Here is a 22,760-nt window from a genome sequence, read left to right as displayed (position 1 = left end):
TACAGACAGATTAAAGAGCAGATGTATCAAATTGGATACCAGCACATTTACCAGTACAACTATAATATTACAATTAACTTTCAATACAAACATACATTACAGTCAAATTAAGGAGTGCTAATAGTCCATTGTTTTGCACCATGGGAAAAATGTTGTAAATCTGTGCACGTGTGAAGCTCATAGGTTACAGTGGGCTCCAGGGGGTCACATGTGAAAGTTATGGAAAATGCATGAGAAGGAAGAGGGGGGAGTGAACTGGTATTCAAAGTTTGGAAAAAATAAAAAAAATTCAACATTTGCTTTTCTCTTTTTTTAGTGGCGCTACGTCGGATGCGCTCGAGTCCAGGCAGAGAGCGCGCACGCACCTCTCGTGGGGTAAAGAGAGAGAGAGAGAGAGGCGTGTGATTTCTCTTTGTACTGAATGAAGAGTTCAGCCAGCTCTGCTCCTCTCTCTTCTCTTTTTATATAAGCAGAGTTTGCATGCTGTAAATAGCCCAATAAGCCGGTTACACTTCACGTTTCACCGTAAGCGTCGCTCCCGTTTGTTTTGTGGAAGCGTCCGGCTACTGCCAATGTCTCTTTGAACGATTTTGGACAACAAAAGCATCAGGTCCTGCGCTGTTCTTCGGGGGATTCCAAGTCACACATCTATCAACCGGGATTTTCTTTAGTGAAGCAAAAGGCAGGACGTCAACAAAAGCCGCTTCGCCCCCTTACTGTCGCCCATTTCACACTTCCACACCTCCGGGGGGGATTTTAGGATCCCAAAAGCGAGCGACCATGGCTGCTGTAACAAGCCCGGAGACGAGCCCTCAACCCCGGGTATATTTTGCGACACCGGGCGGCACCACGGAGGAACCAGAGACTCCCGTTCGGAAGCAGGGACGCGTTACCGTCAAATACGACCGTAAGGAGCTGAGGAAGAGACTGAACCTGGAGGAGTGGATTATCGACCAGCTAACAGACCTTTACGACTGTGAGGTAAGGACCCTAACAATAACCGGCCTGCAAAACGATCGATCCTATCGATCCGGGGCTCTATAAGTAATAGGGCTCTACAGTGAAGCGTAATAAGTCAGTGTATCAGCTCTGGAGCATCTGTTTGCCTTGTTTTAAGGCAAACTGTTGATAAATGAACATTCAAAGGCCCTTTGTGGCTCCTTTTGGCCTACCCTTGCTTATTATAGCCTTTAATATCTGGGCCATATGTGAAGAGATGAGGTAATGAAAGACGTGACATAAGAACAGTGTGACAAGAAACAAAGGCTCCGTCTTGTCAGACATTTCTAGCAGTCGTTTAAAGACCTCGTGGTTTAACTTCAGCCCCCACCCCCACCTACAGGTAGCTAAATGTAGAGCTGATGCAGCTTTACAGTCTTATCGTGAAATACAGATCTCTCTCTTTTGATTGGCTGAAGAGATATTAACGCACACCTGTGAATTCACCAAATCAAGTATTAATGGCCGACCGGAAACGGTGCTCTTGTTATTCCTATTATAAAATCAAGTTATAATTTCATAAAGTCATTAAGCGAAAAACAGACTTTTTATGTGGTTGTTAGTGATGCACAAAAAAGGAAGCTATGTCATTTGTTTTGTTTGTTAAACGGATATCACACAGTTCATGCCGTATGCTGCTTTCAATATATTGCTAAAGTACAACAAAGGTATTGTTTAAATTAAATACAATTATTTCCTACATTCTTTTATAACACCAAAATCACAAATTAAAAAAGGGATTTTTACATATCAAAGTTCACAAATACTCTCTTTCAACTAAATAAAAAAGTCCCTTTGTGCAATATCGTTGACTTCGCAAATTGGCATCATAAGTATTTAATCCCAGTGCTAGGTTGTGTGTTTGTTTTATACACAAAGACCCTTGTTGCAGACCTCCCCTCTTTGTCGTGTATGCTAATTGCAAACTTTTGGGTATACATAAAGGACGGTGGCTGTATGGGAGATACTCTCTTCAGGACGGGGAGGTGCTGGCAAATGAGATAAATGAGGTGTTACTGATGAGTCTGGGTGGGGGGTCCGGTCATGCGTCTTGTTATAATGACCTGTCTGGCTGTAGTAATGGCTGAGCATCACCATCAGTGTAGGCTAACTTCAGAGTCCCTCATCAAACCCTGGGTGACACATGGAGAGCCGTGCGGCGTTAATGTCACCTGGCGGCAGCTGTGGTGTGGCTGCTGCCGTCAGGAGTTGGTAAGCCTGTGTCGACTCCACTGAGCTGGCATTGACCCACATTCTATTCCTAGCATTAGCAATACAACGACTTAGCAGGTAAGGAAGGTTCCTAGAAGGCTAAAAGAGACAAAAAGGCAGGAGGATTCAAGAAAACGTGCACATTATAAAAATTAAGTTAGGCTAGTTAAAAAGGATAAAGAGTTAGACTTGAGCTAAGCTTCCAAAAACTCTCAAACTACTTGACCTTTGCCCCTACTGACGCACACAGACATACAATGGGATTGTCTGGCTGTTGCTCCTGGAGCTGTTGCAGACACAACAGAGGCTGTCTCCACACTCGCACCTGTAAGTCCCAAATCTAATCCACTGACAGTCTGTAACTAAATGTAACCAGATGTTATTCCAAGCCACTGAGGATCGAAAACTGATAGCTCCTTTTATATCTGTTGTGAAAACAAGATTGTGTCTGACTTTTATTGAGATTTCAACAGCAGTTAAAGGGGTACCCCGTGACATTTGGATAATAACTATAAAGTAGCAGAGATACTACAAAGACTTGTATGCCAGCAGAGGAGATTAAGTGGCCTAGTGAGGATTTTATAATCCTCACTAATTATAATATAATCTGTGACATTTAGTTATTGCAGACAATGTAAGAGAATTTTCCAGGATGATTACCTATTTTCTCGATTTATCTTTCAATCACTTGTCTCATACTGACGAATATTTTCATTATGAATAATTTACTAGACTATTGATTAATCATTTATCTATACAATAGGGGAAATGTCATCATCAAGTAAGTCAAAGTCAAAGATTTTCTGAGTCCAAAACCAAAATATATTCACTTAAATATGATATGAGACAAAAAGCAGGACATCTCCATATTTGAGAGGCTGAAAACAGCATTTTCTTGCACTTGAACAAATACGGATAATGATCATCATTATTTTTCTGTCGATCGACACATTTTTGCAGCTCTACTCACATCCATTTCTCTTTCAATAACCCAGTTTGCAATTTCCCTTATATATGCTTCAAAGAACCAAAGCTTTTTTGTTAGTCCGCTTCTTTGTGAGCAGACAGGTCACAAAGGGTCCACAAATAGGTGCCCTGAGACCTGAATTGTTATCATTAATGATTCTCAGATCAGGTTGTGTATCAGATTATACTCCTGTAAATGGCATATTGATTTATTTCACATATTTTGTTCACCTATCTCTCATTCATCTCTAATAATGATGGCTATTTTTCCGCTTTTATCCACAGAGGTTTCATTGTTCTGATCCCGTCTCTGCCGGGGCTGTTAGACAACAAAGAGATTAATTTACAGTCGGTTCACTGATGGAGACACATTGGGCTCATTTAGATGGGGAAATGTGGAGCACGTGCTCCCGAACAGTGTAACTGGAGAGGCAGGGAGCAGGGAGGGTTACCCTCTTCTCTGACAAAAGATATGGAGCATGTGTTCTGGGATTTACTCCTTCTCTTTCACCTCCCTTTGCTAAATCACTCCTTTTCTTGTCCATCTTTTTGCTCATGCCGTAATCCACATATTCAAACTTCATTATTTCCTACTCCTTTATTTCCGTCCTGTGTTGGATGCATATTATTTCTGCTGTTCATAAAACAGCATGGAGCTCTGGGAATTCATAATGAGCCATTTTCCTGTTCATATAACCCTTTAAACATGCTACAAGCAGTCATTTCTGCCAGCCAACGTGTCAGATATTCATCCAGCCACTCAGTCACTCTATCAGAGCGCTGCTATAGTGAGGATCCGAGCCTTAATATGACGCCATGGCAACAAGGCTTGGTTAACCATGCAATCAAAAAAAAAAAAGAGTCCATTCAGTCAAGGAAAGAGTAGTCAAATTCCAAAAAGCCCCTCATTATTGGATTTTATTTAAAGCCATTTAAATAGCATGGCTTAGCATTGTTGGAATGTAGTATTTAAATCAAGTATTTAAATAGAAATGTATGGTACGTTACTTAATATTCACATGTTTCTGCTACTTGATACTTCAGCTCCACTTTCTTTATCTTAAAGCTTCAGTTACTTTTCCCACTTTACATGCAAAACATGTGATACATTCATAAAATACCAAAACGATACATCATGTTTTGAATGTCAAATATTATAAACTACCCAACATTATATGGAATAGTTCAAATCAGCTACACCTCCTCCAACTACAGTAGTAAAATGTGAATTACAAACGATGCACGAGTAATAACAATCTTTTTAAATAGTAAAACACAACAAAAGAGTTTACTAATTCACACTATGGTGACTTTGAGTGCATACTGAGATGCTTACACTTTCTTTTTTGCTTAACGATCTGAATACTTCCTACTTCAGGGCTTCAGATAATTCCTGCAGTGGATGTTAATGTGACATTTGCTTTGTTAAAGACACACTCCCTGGTTGTGTGATTCCCAGTGTTAGTGAAGGGGTTACCTGAGTTCATCTGATAGGGTTTCTCAGTAGAGGTACAATTATTTATTTAAAAAAGGTCAGGAACCACTGCGATACAGTGTTAAAACCCTATATGTACCACTCATCACACAGTTAATATTATAAACCCAACTGTAAACGCTGTTAGGTTGGAAACACAAACAGTGAGCTGGCAGGAAGTGTTCGGATTGGAGGGGGTTACTGGGCACAGAACAAAAGCAGGGAGTGTTTTTTTGAGGATAGACGCCTTTTTAAATTGTTGTTATTGAGCTCCCACTGTATTACTGGCTTTGTATATATATAGAGGTCCTAAGTGAGTTTGAGCTCACTCCAGGGGAAAGGAAAGTGGGGGTTACACACATCAAGTCCTGGTATCATTTTCATAACAAATTGTTCCTCCCTCTGTGTTTTCTGCTCGTGTAGCTGACCAGTACCTTCATAGTTTACAGTGAGGGCAGGGGGACGATCCAATCCCCAAACTCCAATGCCTTACATGGCGGCACACACACACACACACACACACACACACACACACACACACACACACACACACACACACACACACACACACACACACACACACACACACACACACACACACACACACACACACACACACACACACACACACACACACACACACACACACACACACACACACACACACACACACACACACACACACAGAAGGGGATACGAGAGAGAACAGAGGCTGGATTGGTGAGCAGGAATGCAATAAACGGGGGAAGAGAAGGAAAGAAAATCTGGAGGGGATGGCAAGAGGAGAAGGAAAAAGTAGTAGGAGGAGGCGGGGATGTCACAGAGGGGGAAAATGTTTTTGTTACATGTGTCCTCTGCTATTGCTTTGACAAGTAGCGCCTAAAGTACATTTTGGCTGTAGCAGCACAAAATCAGACACTGAAAACAAACCTTTCCTTGATTTTATCTGAATTAAAAGCACAGTATGAGAAGCTTGTTATTATTCCTAATTCGGTTGCCTCATTTTCAGTCTGTGGCTCAAACTAAAGAACATTGTAGATGTGGTTGAAGCCAGGACAACACAAACCCTGGTCGAGCCTTCAGAGAACTGTACAGAACAAGAATCGGTGCTATTTTGATAATCCGTTAAACAAACATCGTATGTGTAGTGTGAGGGTGCAACATTTGCTTAAACCACTCACCTAAAGGTCTGAATACCAATCAGCTTTACCCTGTTTCACTCCAAGAGGGTGACTACAAAGAGAGGTTGTTACACAGCGGGAGTGAAAGACTCCAGTGTGTCTTTTAAACACCCCCCCACACGAGCACACACACACACAGACACACATCTTGTTAATAGCTTACATGTGGTTCTACATGTTAAACAGTTCTCTTCCTGTTGGATTGGGGGTGAGTCAGCATGTGCTGTAGCCTGACCCACTGACTGACCATGTGAGCGTTTATACGGTGCAGAGGGGATAAATCAACGGAGAGGATTGTGAGGGATTTTGCGTAAGTGTGTGGGAAAGATCGGAAGGAAGTAAAGAGGCTTGGGTAAAATGTAGAGAGAGAGTATGAGGGATGTGAGTAATCCAGGGGAATGTTTAGATTGCTGTCACAGGAAGTTTGTGAGACAAACACATTAGGAAAAGGGACAATATTAAACACTACTTTCCCCCAAAAGCACAACCAACAATCGCACCTGGGGAGTTACAACAAGCCCATTTACACAACATCTAGGAATTAATTAGTCAGTTTAGGCTGTGAGTCACCTTTAAAAGTGGTTGTTTTAAAGCTGTGAGTCAGGTCTGAGGTTAAGGTTTGCTTAGTTTTTGGATGAGAGATAAAGGAATGAATTACACCGCATTTGTGGGGGATGTGTCTGTTGGCCCGTTTATCACTGCAGCTGACAAGAACAACAGGAAGTCAAAATCTTTCCCTGAGGGTAATTTGTCACAGTGCTTCCTTCTAACAAATGTGTTTGCTTGAATCTCAACAAAGCATCGGATCAACTTATTGTCCATTAGAGGACAGTTGTCTTGCAGCCAGGTAAAACTTAGAACAAACAAACGTTGGCACACAGACACAAAGTCCTCAAGTTACAACAGGAAACCTAAAGTTAAAAAAACATCAACCCCGGTACTTAAACGGACAAACTAATCATCAGTTGGATCATGTGAGCATTTAATAGCTTGGTCTCTTAAGAAATGCAATTATTATTCATCCTGTTAGACCTAGCCTTTTGAAGTCTAAATCTCTGTCCCGAGGTAGCAGCTCAAATTCTCCTTACAGAGGATGAACTGTAAAATATCCCTCGCCTCAGAAATAGCTCTTTTATGAAAGATTTGAGTCAGACCTGGTTAAACACCAATGATCCTAATGCACTTTAACTATATGTTGCCACTGCACCTATTGAGAGATGACGTGTAATAATAGAGAAGCTGATGACTGCCTTTACCATGGAACTGTAGAAGAGCGTCTGAGTTTAGTACCCACACCAACCAGTTGAGCAACCCTGTTCTAAATGATAAATTGAAACCAAAACAACAGGATTCAAAATGCTTGGTTACATTTATTGAAACATAAGAGTTTAGCTTAAAATGTGTATTTGTGTTACGTTACATAGCTTGCAGATGTAAAACGTATATAACTGAACCTGGACACTTGACTACAATCAAGCAAACGTGGATGTAAATAGTACGTTTTCTTGTACGTGAAAGGCCATTGTGCACGCGTGTTTGCGTCCAGTCTTTTTGTTGTTTCCTCGGCACATGCTCCGTTACGCGTCAGTCAGCCTGCACATACAGCACTGATTGTCTAACACCGCTCCACCATGTACACGGTTTCAGTGTTACATTACAACTCCAGATAAGCCTGATGAGCTCGTCGACTGTAAAAGGTTCAAACAAAACCATTTTACACATCAACACGATTCAAGCATGGCACGTTAGAGGTTGATGCTTGCAGTGACAGCAGGCAGTAACTTGTTTAATGTCATGAGACAGCTTACAGACTTTTATTCAATCACATCTTCCTGCAGTTGTGTATACGGTGTGTAAACACTTAATAGGCATCCAGTAAATACTCAAGCTGTTAAAATCTATCTTCCATAAACATGACGAGTGTATTAAAGTTCCCCTTTGCATCCCTGCTCACTACTCAAGATGAGCTACAGTGGTATAAACAGTTTGTTTCACACAAGCACTATCTTTGACAAAAGTAAGGCTGGAAGTAACGATTATTTTCATCGTTTGTCAGTCTGTTTATTATAATAGTAGTTTATTAATATGTTTTTCGGTCTATTAAATGTCAGAAAATGACCAAAACATTCACAATTTTGACTTTATTTTCTCTTACGATACTTTAACCAATAAAAATACATTCAAAACAGTTGATGATTAATTCAATCCTTATTAATCCGTCCTGCTCTTAATCTGTGAACTATTTTCCTTTTTGGCTATATTCAATTTGAATCAGCAAGTCATTTGGTGAATAAAATGTCAAGAAATTGTGATAGTATTCCAAAATGTTCCTTATTTTTTGTAATGCTTTTCAGGCTGAACACGTGCTTTCCTGTTATGTGAACAGCTCCGGCACCCTGGTGTATGCTTTTTACAGGGAGCTTGGTATAATAGTGATATATTTTGGCACACAGGCCAGAGTTATTGCAGAATATGACTCCGGGGTGTTGTTGCCGTTATAGTGATGTTAAATGAGAGATGAATATGAGGTCTGGGTGTTTTTATTGGCCTCCGTACTGACACCATATTTAAACAATGAAAGGAGCCATTGTTAACAGTGGAGACTACAGCTGGCAGCAGCTGGCAGTGAAGTTGTTATCATCAGAGGTCTGCAGGTTCTGTGAGGTAACACAGATCCACACAGGAGTGTTTCAGTCCCAGGAGGAGCTTTAGAGCAGACAACAGGCACGTAACAAACTGCAGGGAAGGAGATGTTAGTATACTGCTTTACGCAATTTGTGTTGTGGGAGTTTAATCTGTTTATTCTATACATTTCCTGTTAATGCTGTATATTCAGAGAAGTTGATGGATGACTTCTCCCTTGGGATGTGATTTTTAATATAAAAATGTTGTGGATTTCAGTTTCAGTAAAGGGTAGAATAATCAAAAACAAACTCAAGTTGAAGGTGCACATTCAAATGTCATCGCCAGAACTTGAGAATGATATTAAAATATAAATGAAAATACGTACTGTTCAATATAATCTGTTAAAAATAAAAATGACTCAATCGTGTATGTGATCAGACTCATCTAATGCTGTTCTAAGTTGTAGTTCAGCCTAAAACCAAAATGATTTGAATTAAAAATGTATTAGTAAAACAAACAAAAAGTTGGCAGCCAATCGTAAGAGAGTATACGTACTTTTTTAGTCAAATACTACTCTTAGAATTGAATTCAAAATGACTTGAGTACATGTAACGGAGTAAATCTAACACAACACTCCCCAGCACTTCATAGAGTAGCAGTCGATGGGTTCGCTGTGGTCAGAGCTGTGTTAGCAGACACTGATGAAGAGTGTGTAAGAGCACGGTGCCATGCTGGCTTCATATATCCTCCATGATGTCACCAACCTCCTTAAGCTTTCATGGTAGCACAAACTGGATGTGTGTGACAGGATTCCTGTGTGATTGTAAAAACTGCTTTGGTTCAAAAAGGCTTTGGGATGAAATGGATGGACAGATGGACACACAGTCTGACAAAACAGATGATAGAAGACTGATGAATGAGCTGGAGGAATAATGTTGCTGATTATGATATATTTATTATAAATGATTAAGTTGTTTTCAGTAGCGTATCAAAACTCCATAACAGTTTACTTTTAGCAATGTGTGATCTTAACTAGCTTTTCTTCTAAAATGGATCATGAAGCAGGAAGGAACAACTACCCATATTTGGTCACAGAAGCTGATTTATAAATCCCTGATTAATCAGGAAGGAAGTCTGTCTTTCTTTCTCTCGCACACAAACTCTCACATGGTTGGAATAAGAAGTAGTGAATAAATGAATCAACACAAGTGTTATCAGTATTTTACATCTTGTTTCTGGTCCATATTATAAAATATGTAAAAGGAAATGGGCCAAAATGTCCGCTGAAACTTCTTTCTACTCACCACTGGAGTTTACAGCCGTGTGTTTCCTGTTCTAAAAGAGTTTGGCTGGATTATAACTTTAATCTACTTAAAATTGGATTTTGTTAGTTCCATTAAACCAGTCAGAAGTGTTTGATCCTGCTACAGAACAAACCTCAGAGGAGAGGAAATTAATTGTCAGACGGCTGAAAGAAAGAAAATGTTGATGTTGGGACAGACAGTTTCTTATTAGGGTTGTTTTTTCAGAGCATGTCTGTCTGTTTTTGTCTTTGTGTGATAATGTTATTAGATTATACTGAAAGAAAGATTCATAATCTCATCTAATCCCTTTTAAAATCCAAAGGGATTACATCCTAATGAAAGGAGAATGAATCTGAAGGCGCCACAAATAAACGTGGGCGAAAAATTAATGGACAAAAATATTAAAACATGAGCTGAACTACCTCGTAGGACTGCCAAACTCCTGTCATAAACTGCCACAATAAAGAAATTGGTAGTTCAATGAATGTTGGGCCCTTTGCTTGCCAAGACTGAAACAATGGCAATGGGCTGTAATCCATGTTTGTGTGGATTCTTAATTTAATCTGCATGTAATCTGATTTTTCAGTCCAATTGTGGTGGTAATTACCGAAGAGGAGGTGTGTGTGTGTGTGTGTGTGTCTGTGTGTGTGTGTGTGTCTGTGTGTGTGTGTGTGTGTGTGTGTGTGTGTGTGTGTGGTCTTACTTTGGCTCTTTTTTCGTATGTATCCATCACCCCTGGTTCTTTATCTTTACCCGTTTGCTCTCATGGTAATTGGAAAAATCGAATTGTGAAAAGACCTCACGCTACTTTTCCACAATATTTCCAAGATACACACCCACACATCGATATCAGTGTGTGTGAATCTGCAGTGACAGACTTAAGTAGGAGGCAGAGACTGGAGGTGGAGGGTGAAAGTGGGCACTTGAGATGCTGCCTGGATCATTTATTTTAGATGGAGGCACGGGGCCTGTTGTAATTAGAGTGGGCTGTAGAGAGAGTAAGTGAGAAAGAAAAGCAGTATTTTGTACGCAAACTGTACATACTACTGTATTTGCCCTCACCTAACTGAATTTTTTTTGACAAGATTGGAAGACTTGGATGAAAGGATCCTTACATTTTGGATGTTTTTACAGTGTTTGGCACCAACAATTTGTCCCTGTGCTGCCTCTGCTCTGCATGTCCCTCAAACCACCTGTCAATCACAATGGTGGCACTGAGAATGTGAAAACAGCAACCAATGGACAATAAGTAAATATTAACACGTCTGCTGAAAATCTGGCTTCACAGTCTGGTGAATACTGGGCAGCAGCGGCAGTGCCAGTCTGCTGTCCTCATGTGGTGGTTAGTAAGCGTGATACAGCAGCAGTTCTCGGGGCCCCGGTGGCCCCGCTCTGATGCCAGGACAAGTCTTCCCGAGCTGGTTGTTACCCTGAGGGAGCAGCCAGTCCTCCCCCCTAACCCCCCTACCCCTTGCAGCTGCAGCAAAGACATGTCCAGTCATCACACAAAAAGCACCGAAGCGCTCAGTCAGACCAAACAAGCCGATGAGGGAGTCATTCAACCGTATCGCACACTGATGTGGCCTTGGGCAGCTTTTGCCGGTGGTGGGGTCAAGGTTGGGTGACAGTCTACATTTTAACTCTCCAAAATAGATTTATTTAGCAATCAGTGTGTGTGCATGTGTGTGTGCTCTGGTGTTATCAGGTCCATCAACAGATCTGTTCAGCTAGCCACTATCTGCTTTACCAAGATATCCTGTTGCTCTTTATTATGCAGAGGTGGAAGAAGTACTCAGATGCTTTACTTAAGTAGAAGTAGGTTAAAATGTGAATACTTAGTGTATCGAAATGAAGAGTAGTCAGTGTATGTACGTCTATATATATATATTTCTATTGCTGTCTAATTACAGCGTAAGAACTCCCAAAACTACTATCCTTCCGTCCTATTTATAGCGATGAATGTTTCCTGGCATCATATAAAGATACGTTCTGTGCATTTGGAGCCTGTTTAGTTTGGCTTTCTGTTCTCTGAAGCAACACAGACACACACACTGAAACACAATAGCATGCCCTCATCACTACCACCACACTCTGGTTTATTTGACATTATGTGACAGAGCGTTTTTATCAGCAGTGAGATAGCAGGAAGGCTAACAGAGTCCACACATATGGAGGTTCTGGTAGGAAGAATGTTGTTTTAAAAAGGACAAAACCATGAGGAGCTACACGTGTCCACACAGGTGTAGATCATTTGGAAATCCTCACTCCCTCTTACAATGCAAGGTGTGTGCAAAATAGTTTGTATTGCACAATTTTGTTATAGTTTCTGGTCTCCATCCGAGTGATAGGAGGTGTAATAGAGATTCAAATCAGCCACACACACATGCACACACATGCTGTTACTGGATTAAGTCATTGCATTGTATTGATTATGGATGGTTGTGGTTTACGGTTGTGTGTACAGCAGCCACTTAAATTAATTGTGCTCGCACACTTTATCAACTCTGCTCTCTTAAACTGTTAACGCACACATTCTCTCTCACACACTTCCCACAGATATCGCTCTCCCTTCCCAGCCCAGCAATCTTCCAAGGTCACGTGCCCAGACAGGAAGTTGCTTGCTCCTCTTGTGTTTTTAACCCCTTCTTCACAAAAAGGGAGACCTTTTAAAAATGTTTTTTAGGGGGTGACACATTATGTGAGCCAAACTGGTTCTGGGAGGAGGGAAAAGAAGTGCTAAGAAGGGAGGCAAACTGTTTGTGTTATTGTAAGAGCTGCAGATTCCTGATAAGCATGAGGGAGAGAGAAAGAAGATGGAAAGCAGCAGGCGATGACTGACACAATGCATCCCTAACCACTGCACCCTTGCTGACCCCCACTCTCTCGTTCCCCTCGTAAGAGCCCGCAGCAAGGTGGCCCAAATACTATGATTTGCCCTGTTACACACACACAGTGATTTAAAGCCGAGCAGTAGCAAAGAGCGCTGATGCCGAGCAGACAGGAAGGGCATCAGAGGAGACGTGAAGATAAAGGGAGACAGAGAAGGGGGAGGCATGACAGGAAGATGGTTCGAGCCCAAAGTTTTTCCACTATTTCCACACTGCTCACATCTATTGCTCAACGTCACATCTATTGCTCAACTTCGCATACCATTTCTGCCACAGTGTTTATTTAACAAACAGGCATGCACATGACTACGGTGTGGGAGTTCTAAGGTGTGCTGATCGGCTCATCTTTGTAAACTGTTACATAAAACCTCCCCTGCATAATAAATCAAATATAACTATGATCTTTTGCCGAAGCACGCTGAATCTCTTAGTCACTACTATCTATCCTGACCTTTAGCAATGAAGGAATTTGTTTTCCTGAGTTAAACATGTTTATAGACGGAACAAAAGTAGGGATTTTCTGTCTGTTATCCGTCAGTAGACCTCAGTGGACGACTTTGTATTTGAATCATTATGCAGCAATATAACTTTGTTCACAATCCCAACCAATTACGAGAGCTGAGCTTTAAGTATCGACAAAGCGCGATGATTTATAGCTCAGGCCTTTAGACAAAGATGATTAATAAAAGCACACTCCAGTTTTCCACATTAAAGACATTTTACTCCTAGATTGGGTCAATTATACAAACTGATCAACACCAGCACACTTCCTGCTCTGGTGTTAGTGATGTGAGCTTTTAAAAATGGCGTGTGCACGCTTTGTTCTCATAACTTGTGAGACTCGAAACACACAGCTGTGCTCACATAGTGTCTGTAACTTGTCATTGTCACACACACACTTTTAGTACCTGTGTCCCTGTGCCAAGTCAACCAGCATGAGGGAATAGTTTTAATGGAGCCTGCACATTAACACACACTCACTCTGAAATGCAAACACACCTAAGCACAACACTTGCTGCTTGGACCGACCCCAACACAGTGAGGCAGCAAAGAGAGGTTTGGAAAGCGGCGTTTAATTAGTTTCAAGCAGATAACATGTTAACCCCACCTCCCCCGAAGCATCACTTCACAACTACTCCATAAAAATAATTATCAAGGATAGATCATAGGTGTAAAAGGAGTCTGGCGAAACAGTCAAAACAAGCACACACACAAGGAAATTGGAGGGAGTGCGGATATTGTTCAGCGCCACGCGGCCTACTTTTCCCGCTCCTTCCTCTTCCTCCTTCCTACTTCCTGCCTGCTGCAGCCATCACTTCCGTCTGTCCTCATCCCTGCATTGTGGACAGCCAAAACATTGTTTTTGTCTTTGTTGCAAAACAGGCGACTGGCCATCCTGAACGCTGACTATTTTTATCCTTCTTTGTTTCCCCGTGGCTGTAGGGAAAGCAAAAGTGGCTTTTTATCACTCCAGCTTTAAGTAGCTTTCATGGCTGCGACTAAGGATGATTCTCTGTTCTTCTGCCAAAAAGTATTTAGTTTATGATGGTATCTCACAAAGAAAAGTATGAATTCTTCTCATTTGAGAGGAACTCTTAAACCATTTTGCCTTGAAACGCTTAATTGTTTGTCAGAATTGGCGCTAAAATGTATATTTTAAGAGTTGCGGCTCTCTGTTATTCTTCACATTTGTATCACTACACGGTGGCTCCCTGGTTCCTACCTTCACACACACGCTAACATGTAGTTTACACAGATCCTATCACAGGAATCAGCTCTGTATGTTGTCACTGGGAGACGTGCTGTGTAATCCTTGCAGGTGTCCTCTGTGGCCTACTTACACACGAAGCTTCCCACACTTTGAAGCAACTTATACATCCATCTTGATATGGACCTGTATTGCCTTTTTCATAGCAGGAAATATATCTGAAAATGATTGTCAGCCTCTAAAATGTGGAGATTTCCCACTTTTCTCTCTCTATTATGTCATATTAAATTGAATATATTTGTGGTTTTAGACTGGCGAGATATTTAAAGACATCATCCTGGACTGCAGAAACTGGGATGAATATTCTTCTTTATTTTTTGACATTTTCTATACCAAAGGCTGAATAGATTCATCTAGAAAATACCCAACATGTTAATCGATAATGAATATAATCGTTAGTCTGACCTACATTGATTTCCTTCTTATTTTTACGCTCACATCCCTTTTTCACTTTTCATACCTGCACATTTCCTCTTTCACTGTGTGTGGCCTGTGTGTGTCATTTCACGAGAAAGCCTCAGTGTTGGAAGTTTGAATCAGATTTGAAGTCAGAGAACTGATTAAAATGTTAATTCGGGGAATCTTTTTTTGTTGTTGTTGTGAGTATACAGTATCTTTTTCAAATGTAACTGCAAATGTATGTAAAGATAAGCTTTTTATCTTCATTTTTCTCGTTATTTCTCTTTCTTTCATTATCGAGTCATTACAGTTTGACCAAACTTCCCTCTAGAAACCTCGACTTTACTTCATTCCTCTCTGTCGTCACTTCCCTTTACAAAGATATTTACAGTTATCACGATGATCAGCCTTTTCCTGCCATACAAGAGCGCCGACCTACTTGTATGTGTGTGTGAGTCTGTGTGTGTGTATAGCTTATGTTTTGCTGCAAAGAAGCTGTAACTGTCATTTGATCTGTCCAGGGCTGCAGCAGCTACACACAGCCAGCCCCTGTGAGAGAGGAACAGTACTATAACCCCACACACACACACACACACACACACACACACACACACACACACACACACACACACACACACACACACACACACACACACACACACACACACACACACACACACACACACACACACACACACACACACACACACACACACACACACACACACACACACACACACACACACACACACACACACACACTCTCATACTGTCACATCTCATCTGCTCTGTTCTGTGGGCAGCCTGCAGACAGGCAGTGTGTCCGTCCGTCTCAGTCTCATTTTGGTGCTGTGCAAATCGTATTTGCACGCTCGTCGTCCGGCAGAGTATAATTACATTGAAAGACCACAATTAAAACAGTCTATATGGCCGTTTATAGAGTCAGTTTCTCGGATGATGCTGGTTCAGACTGAAAAAGGGAGAGTTATGAGTATGAAACATCAACCGAAGTGTAGTATTATGACAACTGAAACGCGAGACATAACCTGTTTAAAAGTAAGGCTGTCTGTGCAGGGACAAAGAACAGATACTCTGTGCCTGAAGACAACCAATGAATCCCTGATGACTTTTACTTCCCCAAAATGTTGCACATACATTTACACATTTACAGTCTGAGGTGATGTATTCCATTTGAATACTACATGCTATGATGATTGAGAAACAACAACTTCCACTTCTTGTTCTCTCTATCCATCTCTTACACTATAGGTTTCACAGGGGCTCAAAAACAATAGCAGATGTTTTAAAGTACTGAAAGGATAAGTCTAAATCCCATTTGCCTCTTCCAATAGTTGCACACTGCTCCGCTTTGTTTACAAGCCTGCAGTGTGTGCCAGCGTCTCGCAGACACCTCTCAGATCACATCTGCAGCCGACAGTAAAACCCCTGCAGACTGCAGACGAGTTCACTAAGTCAGTCTGGAGGATTGTCTTTGAAATCCTCCCTCGTGATTCCCCACCGCTTTCTTTGTGTCTCCTCTCTGAAGCCTGTCTTCCGGGCCTTTTTTTAACATCCCTCCCTCCCTCCTCTCTCGGTTTACTCCCCTCAGCTGCTCCCTCTTCTCGATATGCTTCTTAACCTCTTACCTTCTTTCCTCTCGGCGTTCCCCCTCCCCCCCCCGGCACATTTAACAGTCCGTCTCCAGAATAATTTTTCAAGAAAGCTGTTGAAACATGAGCCAATGTGTATCGCCTCCAGGAAGAGCAATTACAGATTTCCAAATTTTTGTACTTTTATTGTATGCCACAGAAAATAAATAGATAGAAACATATTCATAAAGAGAAGATCTTATCCTACAGGGAGAAAAGTCACAGTAAAGAATTTTGTTTCGGAATTAGTTTTCTTTGTCTTTCTTTTGTCGCCTCCTGCATCACATGGAGCCCACATGTTGAGCAGATCAGTCTTTGTGTCTGACTTGCAGTTTGTGTGTGTGTGAGTGAGTGAGTGAGTGAGTGAGTGAGTGAGTGAGTGAGTGAGTGAGTGAGTGAGTGAGTGAGTGAGTGCAACAGTCGGTGTGTCTGCAGTGTAAGCCTGTCTGCACCTTTGTGTCCATTTTTAGGAGCTTCAAATCTGAAATACTATAAGATCACAATGTGTGTGTGTGTGTGTGTGTGTGTGTGTGTGTGTGTGTGTGTGTGTGTGTGTGTGTGTGTGTGTGTGTGTGTGTGTGTGTTCTATTGCACACTTTTGCTGCATGTCTGTACATCAACTTGCCTTTGTGTGCGAGTTTGTGTGTGTTATACTCTGCTGACAGTAAGTCTATCTGTCACCTCCAGTCTATCTCTCACACACATGCTGTTCTGCTCATAAATCCTCATACATCACACACACCGCTCAGACATATTAAAGCTCATTTTATAATTCTTTAATCCGTGTGTGTGTGTGTGTGTGTGTGTGTGTGTGTGTGTGTGTGTGTGTGTGTGTGTGTGTGTGTGTGTGTGTGTGTGTGTGTGTGATGAGGGGAGACTTGTCACTTTAAAAAGAAAAGTAGCATTCAGTTAACACTCGAATGTGCACACACAGCATGTTGGACGTGTGTGTCTATAAGAGGGTACGTGTGTGTGTGGAATAGGGGGCAGTCGGGCAGGTGCAGAGACAGCTGGTGTGGGCAACTCTAACCGAGGGGGAGGACGGGAGCGAGGGTGGGATTCCTGGAGAATGACATGAATATAGGGTAGCAATTGAGCAGCAAAAGAGGGGGAAACGAGTGAGTGTGTGTGTGTGTGTGTGTGTGTGTGTGTGTGTGTGTGTGTGTGTGTGTGTGTGTGTGTGTGTGTGTGTGTGTGGATGCCAGTTGTGGACGGCTTTGATAGCACACACTGAGTCTGTGTGCTTGAGTGAGACAGATGGGGAAACAGAGAAAGAGAGGGAGACTATTAAAGCACTTCATCAGGAAAACAAGGGAATTGATTGGCCGGAGGGAGAAGGCGTGGCGAGGAAGAGGAAGAGAGACACAAAGACGAACTTACAGTGAACTCACTTTTCACTTTCATTTATTTAATGAGCTAGATATCTCTGTGCTAGAGGCAAGGGTGCTCTTCTTATCAGGGGTCAGTTTATCACTGTGAGCCGATAATTGCTTTGCTGAAATTAAAAGTGAGCATTGTCAATTATAGCAGTTATTTCCGTTCCAATGTGAAATACAGGCCAATTTCGAATGGAGGAAGTTATTCTCTGACTTGATTCAAAAGAGTGCCCTTATGATGACAGGAGTGTGTTTATACTTTGGCCAAAAGCAGCGTGACAGTCAGCTGTTTACAGGCAACCCTTCAATAATGCACAGTTAAGCTATTGTTCCACATTTTGAAAAATATGCTCATTTGATATCTTATCCAGAATAACATTACAAGATTGAATCCCCTAAGGATCTGTATGCTAAATATGAAGCCTCACCCAGCAGCTAGTTAGCTTAGCTTAGCATAAAGACTGCAAGTGGACACAACCAGCCTGGTTCTGTACGGAGACGCACGTTGTAGCTCCTTCGTTTGAATTTGTACAAACAAGGAAATGCCAAGAAAAATAACTGGCAGATAAATCGATAATGACCCTAATTGCTAGTTGCACCCATATTATACAGTTTAGCAAATGTGTTAAAACACTGTCATGCCAAACCCTACTCTACCTCAATTATGTTCTGTAGGATTTTAAACAAGTGAAGCTGTGATTTGTGTTACTATCACTGTTTGGATGTAAAAAAAAAAAAAAAAAGCATTGCTATTTCCAAGTATTTTCCCAGACTTTGTGCAGCTAGGCAAATATGTTCTGTAATTAATTTGTAATTTTCCTTCCTATCTTGGATCCATGTCAAATATTGGTCTGTTTTTTCAAGTGTCTTTGTCTCTCCTCTCTTTTCTGTTATGTACAATGTTTGCGGTGGTAGACAGCGCCCTCTAGTGTTCAGAGATGGACATTCATCCGTCACTGCACCACGTCACACATACTGCTGGGCTATTCACAGACAACCACAGAACATAAACACAGGGAAAGAAATACTCATCAGCAGAGACTGACTAGTGTGTTTGTGTGCTGCCAGAGAGAGTTGTGGTCTAAAAAAAAAAAATGTTAAGCTGCGTTAAAGTAAATACTAATAAAAAAAGGTTTACTTTTTCTGTAATTGTGTCTTTTTTGTTTTACCATATTTCCCTCTGTGGATTTGTTTTCCACTGTCCTTCACCACTAGCGAATCAGCATGTCTAGCATCAGTGAGTATTTAAATGTATTCACACCATTTTAATCCCATACATCCTTAACAATCGGAATGGGGGCTCTACACGCAAAAAATAAAGCATGTAGAGTTCAATTAATTTTACTCGTGACTGATTAATGGGACTTATAAAACAAGATGATTGATGAAATATCACTATTTTAAGCGACTACTGGGTTATTTTTCTTCACAGAACGATTGGTCACACATGACTTGTTCAATGGCAGTCAGAAAAAGGAAAGTCTGACAAATAAATATGTGTTTTAATATTTTCAGGCTACGAAAAGTGGTTTCATATGGTCGATGTTTAAAATAAATCATGCATTTCTAATTCCTTGTGGGTTGTGTGGTTCAGAGGTTAATGTGCCCTCCTCTCCTTTTATGTTACAGGAGGAGGCCATCCCAGAGCTGGAGATCGATGTGGACGAGCTGCTGGATATGCCCAGTGACGTAGAGCGGGGAGCCAGGGTCAAGGTAGGAGACAAATATACCCTTATGTCAACTCATTCAAGGACGCACAAATGCCAAAGGATAGATGTATTCTGACTGTCTTCTGTTTATTTCCAGGACTTACTGGTTGAGTGTTTTAAGCCTACTGAGGTGAGATTTCTTGTATCTTACTTCCTCTCTTCCACCCCTCCGTACCCTTATATCTATGTACTGTTTGTTTCTGAATCCCCCTCATGTGTTTTGTCCCTCCTCTCTCCCCGTAGGACTTCGTCTCAGAGCTACTCGACAAGATCCGAGGGATGCAGAAGCTCTCCACGCCTCAGAAGAAATGATGCGTCCCTCCGCCTCACCCACATCCTCCCCCTCCATTTCTCGTCTACCTTGCTTTCATTTTTGTTTTGTTTTTCAAACGTCCATCCATTGAGGACCTTCTTGTTTCCTCTTTTCCTTACACCTCTTGCCTGGATCCAGCCCCATTAGTGGCTAGTTGGACTTTCTTCTTAAAAATGAAGATTGTTTAAGGTTGAGAATACATAATAACAACAAGTGATTCATCCACGCACATTCATCCCTTCCCTTTCTCACTCCTGCTCCTCCTTCACCCTTTGTTTCGGCTTAATTCCTCTTCCTCCCACCCTCCCTTTAAACCACCCTCCATCTGTCTGAGGAGGAAGAGAAGAGGAGCAGAGCTGAGAGGAGTCCTGTAATTACTGAGAGGAGCAGCTGAGAGTGGGAAGAGGAACAAGGGAAAGAGTCTCCGACAGCCAAAAAAGAGTGGAAGGCGGAAACAGCCAATCAGCTTGAAGCAGGGCCTAATCATTGCTTATGTCTATAATGAGATTCCTTGTTTTGTAAGGGGGTTTCTCATTTAAATGAGTTATAAACCGTGGTTCTTGTGATGCTTTCGGTTCAGGGGGGATATTCACTTGACTTTTTTGGCGGGGTCAGAACAGTCCTTTCAGATAATTCCTCCCATAATCAGAGGCATTTGTTACACTGGTGCATTTAAAGACTGCCGTTTCTTGTGTGTGGATCTGCACTATGTCATTTTACGGGAGGAAAATCTGAACCCTTTGACCACGAGAGATAATGTGAGGTAATTTTAGTCCACAAAGAGAGAAATTTGATCCTGGAAATAGTGGTTGAACCTTAAAAAAAGTCACTGGTTGGCTATGGTGGTCACACGGTTCGACTAATTATAGACTAGAAAATCTTCCTTTGAGGCTAGAGTAGAAGTAGGTTCTCTTTAGGGTGGGTGTGCTTGAATTAAATCTCAAATTTTTGGGGAGGAAAAGTTTATTTTCCTTTCTCAGAAACGTAGTGCAGTTGTAAGAGAGGCTCTTTAGAAGCAGTCAGCCTGCTCATACATGCATTTGTGCGTCCGTGTTGCTAAATGCTACGTGTTGCTACATAATGTACAGCAACAAACATAATAGGAGTGTTTTCTGGCCTGTATATTCTGCTGTTCAGTTCCACAGATTAGTTTGTTTTTGTTTTTTGTTTTTTTAATAGGACTGGTTCCTGGTTTTGTTTTTCTGGATTTTGTCACACACACACTGACAGTCTGAAAGGGGGACCCAGAACAAAGCTGCCTTGTTTTTGTTTTTTTGTTTCATCCCCTCTGTGTCTCTTCCTCACGCCTCTGCTTTTATCTTTACTCAGTCTGCAACGTTGTTTTGTGTTCGGCAGGCGGCACACATACGTGGAAGCTGTGAAATCGTCTTTAAAGCTTCACGTTGGTGTCGAGATTTTGTACTGTCCTCTGCATGCCAGTAGACCCACCAATGGGATGTCTGAAGGGGAGGGATGGAGGCTCTACATTGAAGCTGTCTAAATGCATTCACCCTTTTTCCTTCTTTGGATCACACACACACGCCACCCTTGGGGCGTATAAAACGGAAACACACTAGCAAACACAGCTGCCTCTTACACAGATGTGCGCACACTGAGAGTGAAAGGGAGAGGGAGACAGGTCAGGAGCTGTCACAGGACCTGTGTGTGTTTCCCCGCCGCAGCTGCCAATCATGTGCGAGGATAAGCCATCTGTTTTCTGAATCTGAGCCAATCGGATTAGAGACAGAAGCCCGTCGGCCAATCGGAGACGCATTTGCTGTGATTCCTGTGACCAATTGCTAACACCTGCGGAGACAGCAGACCTCCACTGTCTGTCTTTCTCTCTCAGTGCCCACACACACACACACACACACACACACACACACACACACACACACACACACACACACACACACACACACACACACACACACACACACACACACACACACACACACACACACACACACACACACACACACACACACACACACACACACACACACACACACACACACACACACACACACCTTGCTGCTCTGTCCTTCCTGCCTGGCATCCCCCCTCCCTTCCTCCCTTCCTCCTCCCCTCCTCCCTCCCATATTCATCCTTTTGTCCACCCTCCATCCTTTTTTAAAAAAAACAGATGTTGCCTTAGGTATTATTTATGTTACACAAACCAAATAAATGGAAGACATTCATTTTTAAAAAGGTAACTGCTAAACACGTGAGCAGAACTGCGACATGTGGAGGATCTCCTGTCGCTCCTTTTTCTTTTTTGGAAAACAAAATGAGATTTCTTTTTCTTTTTTTTATTAGAAGTGAGTGTTTAATACTTAGGCCTTGATACAGTGATTTTGTTTAGATGAAACAATGTTCCTTACATTCACCATTTGAATACTGGGCTGTTTTTATTGTGATCATGACACTTATTGATGCCATGCCTTGGATTAACATAGCTGAACAAAAATCCATTCAGATACACTTTGGTGCGATTGCTTTTGCCTTCCTGGTGGGGTTTCCAAATGAAGCATGATCTGCGTTTTATTTTTGGAGACATCGGATTGTACCAGGCATGCTCAATCAGTAGGTGAATTTGAGTGGATTTTCTTTTCTAAATCCAGGTTTGGATTTAATCTTCTTAGACTGTTATTGAGGAATCTGTTTTTTTTACTGTTGGAGAAAATTGCAAAAAAAAAAAACGATATATACTGATTATCATCATTGAGGCTAAATACAAGAGCTAAACTGTGCAGAGTGAAGGAGCGAAGGTGTTTTTTTGGACAATGATTAGATCGAAACCACAAAGAAATGTAGCAATATCAACAACAGGTCTTGTTTTTGCCCAATTTTGTTACACTTTTATGCAACTTTAATAAAAACATGTAAAATGGAAA

At 41.6% G+C, this 22,760-nt stretch overlaps 1 protein-coding gene across 1 annotated transcript; it reads left to right on the top strand.

Annotated features, from left to right (window-relative positions):
- The first annotated feature begins 374 nt into the window (after positions 1–374).
- On the top strand, positions 375–22,760 carry ppp1r14bb (protein phosphatase 1, regulatory (inhibitor) subunit 14Bb). The gene is made up of 4 exons (XM_063901188.1): positions 375–981; positions 19,471–19,554; positions 19,648–19,680; positions 19,794–22,760. Exons 1-4 carry the CDS (start codon positions 781–783, stop codon positions 19,860–19,862), a joined length of 387 nt encoding a protein of 128 aa, XP_063757258.1. The 5' UTR covers positions 375–780; the 3' UTR covers positions 19,863–22,760.

Source organism: Eleginops maclovinus, chromosome 14 (assembly GCF_036324505.1).
Source record: "Eleginops maclovinus isolate JMC-PN-2008 ecotype Puerto Natales chromosome 14, JC_Emac_rtc_rv5, whole genome shotgun sequence".
NCBI classification, from domain to species: domain Eukaryota; kingdom Metazoa; phylum Chordata; class Actinopteri; order Perciformes; family Eleginopidae; genus Eleginops; species Eleginops maclovinus.
This window is presented reverse-complemented; position numbering and strand designations above follow the sequence as displayed.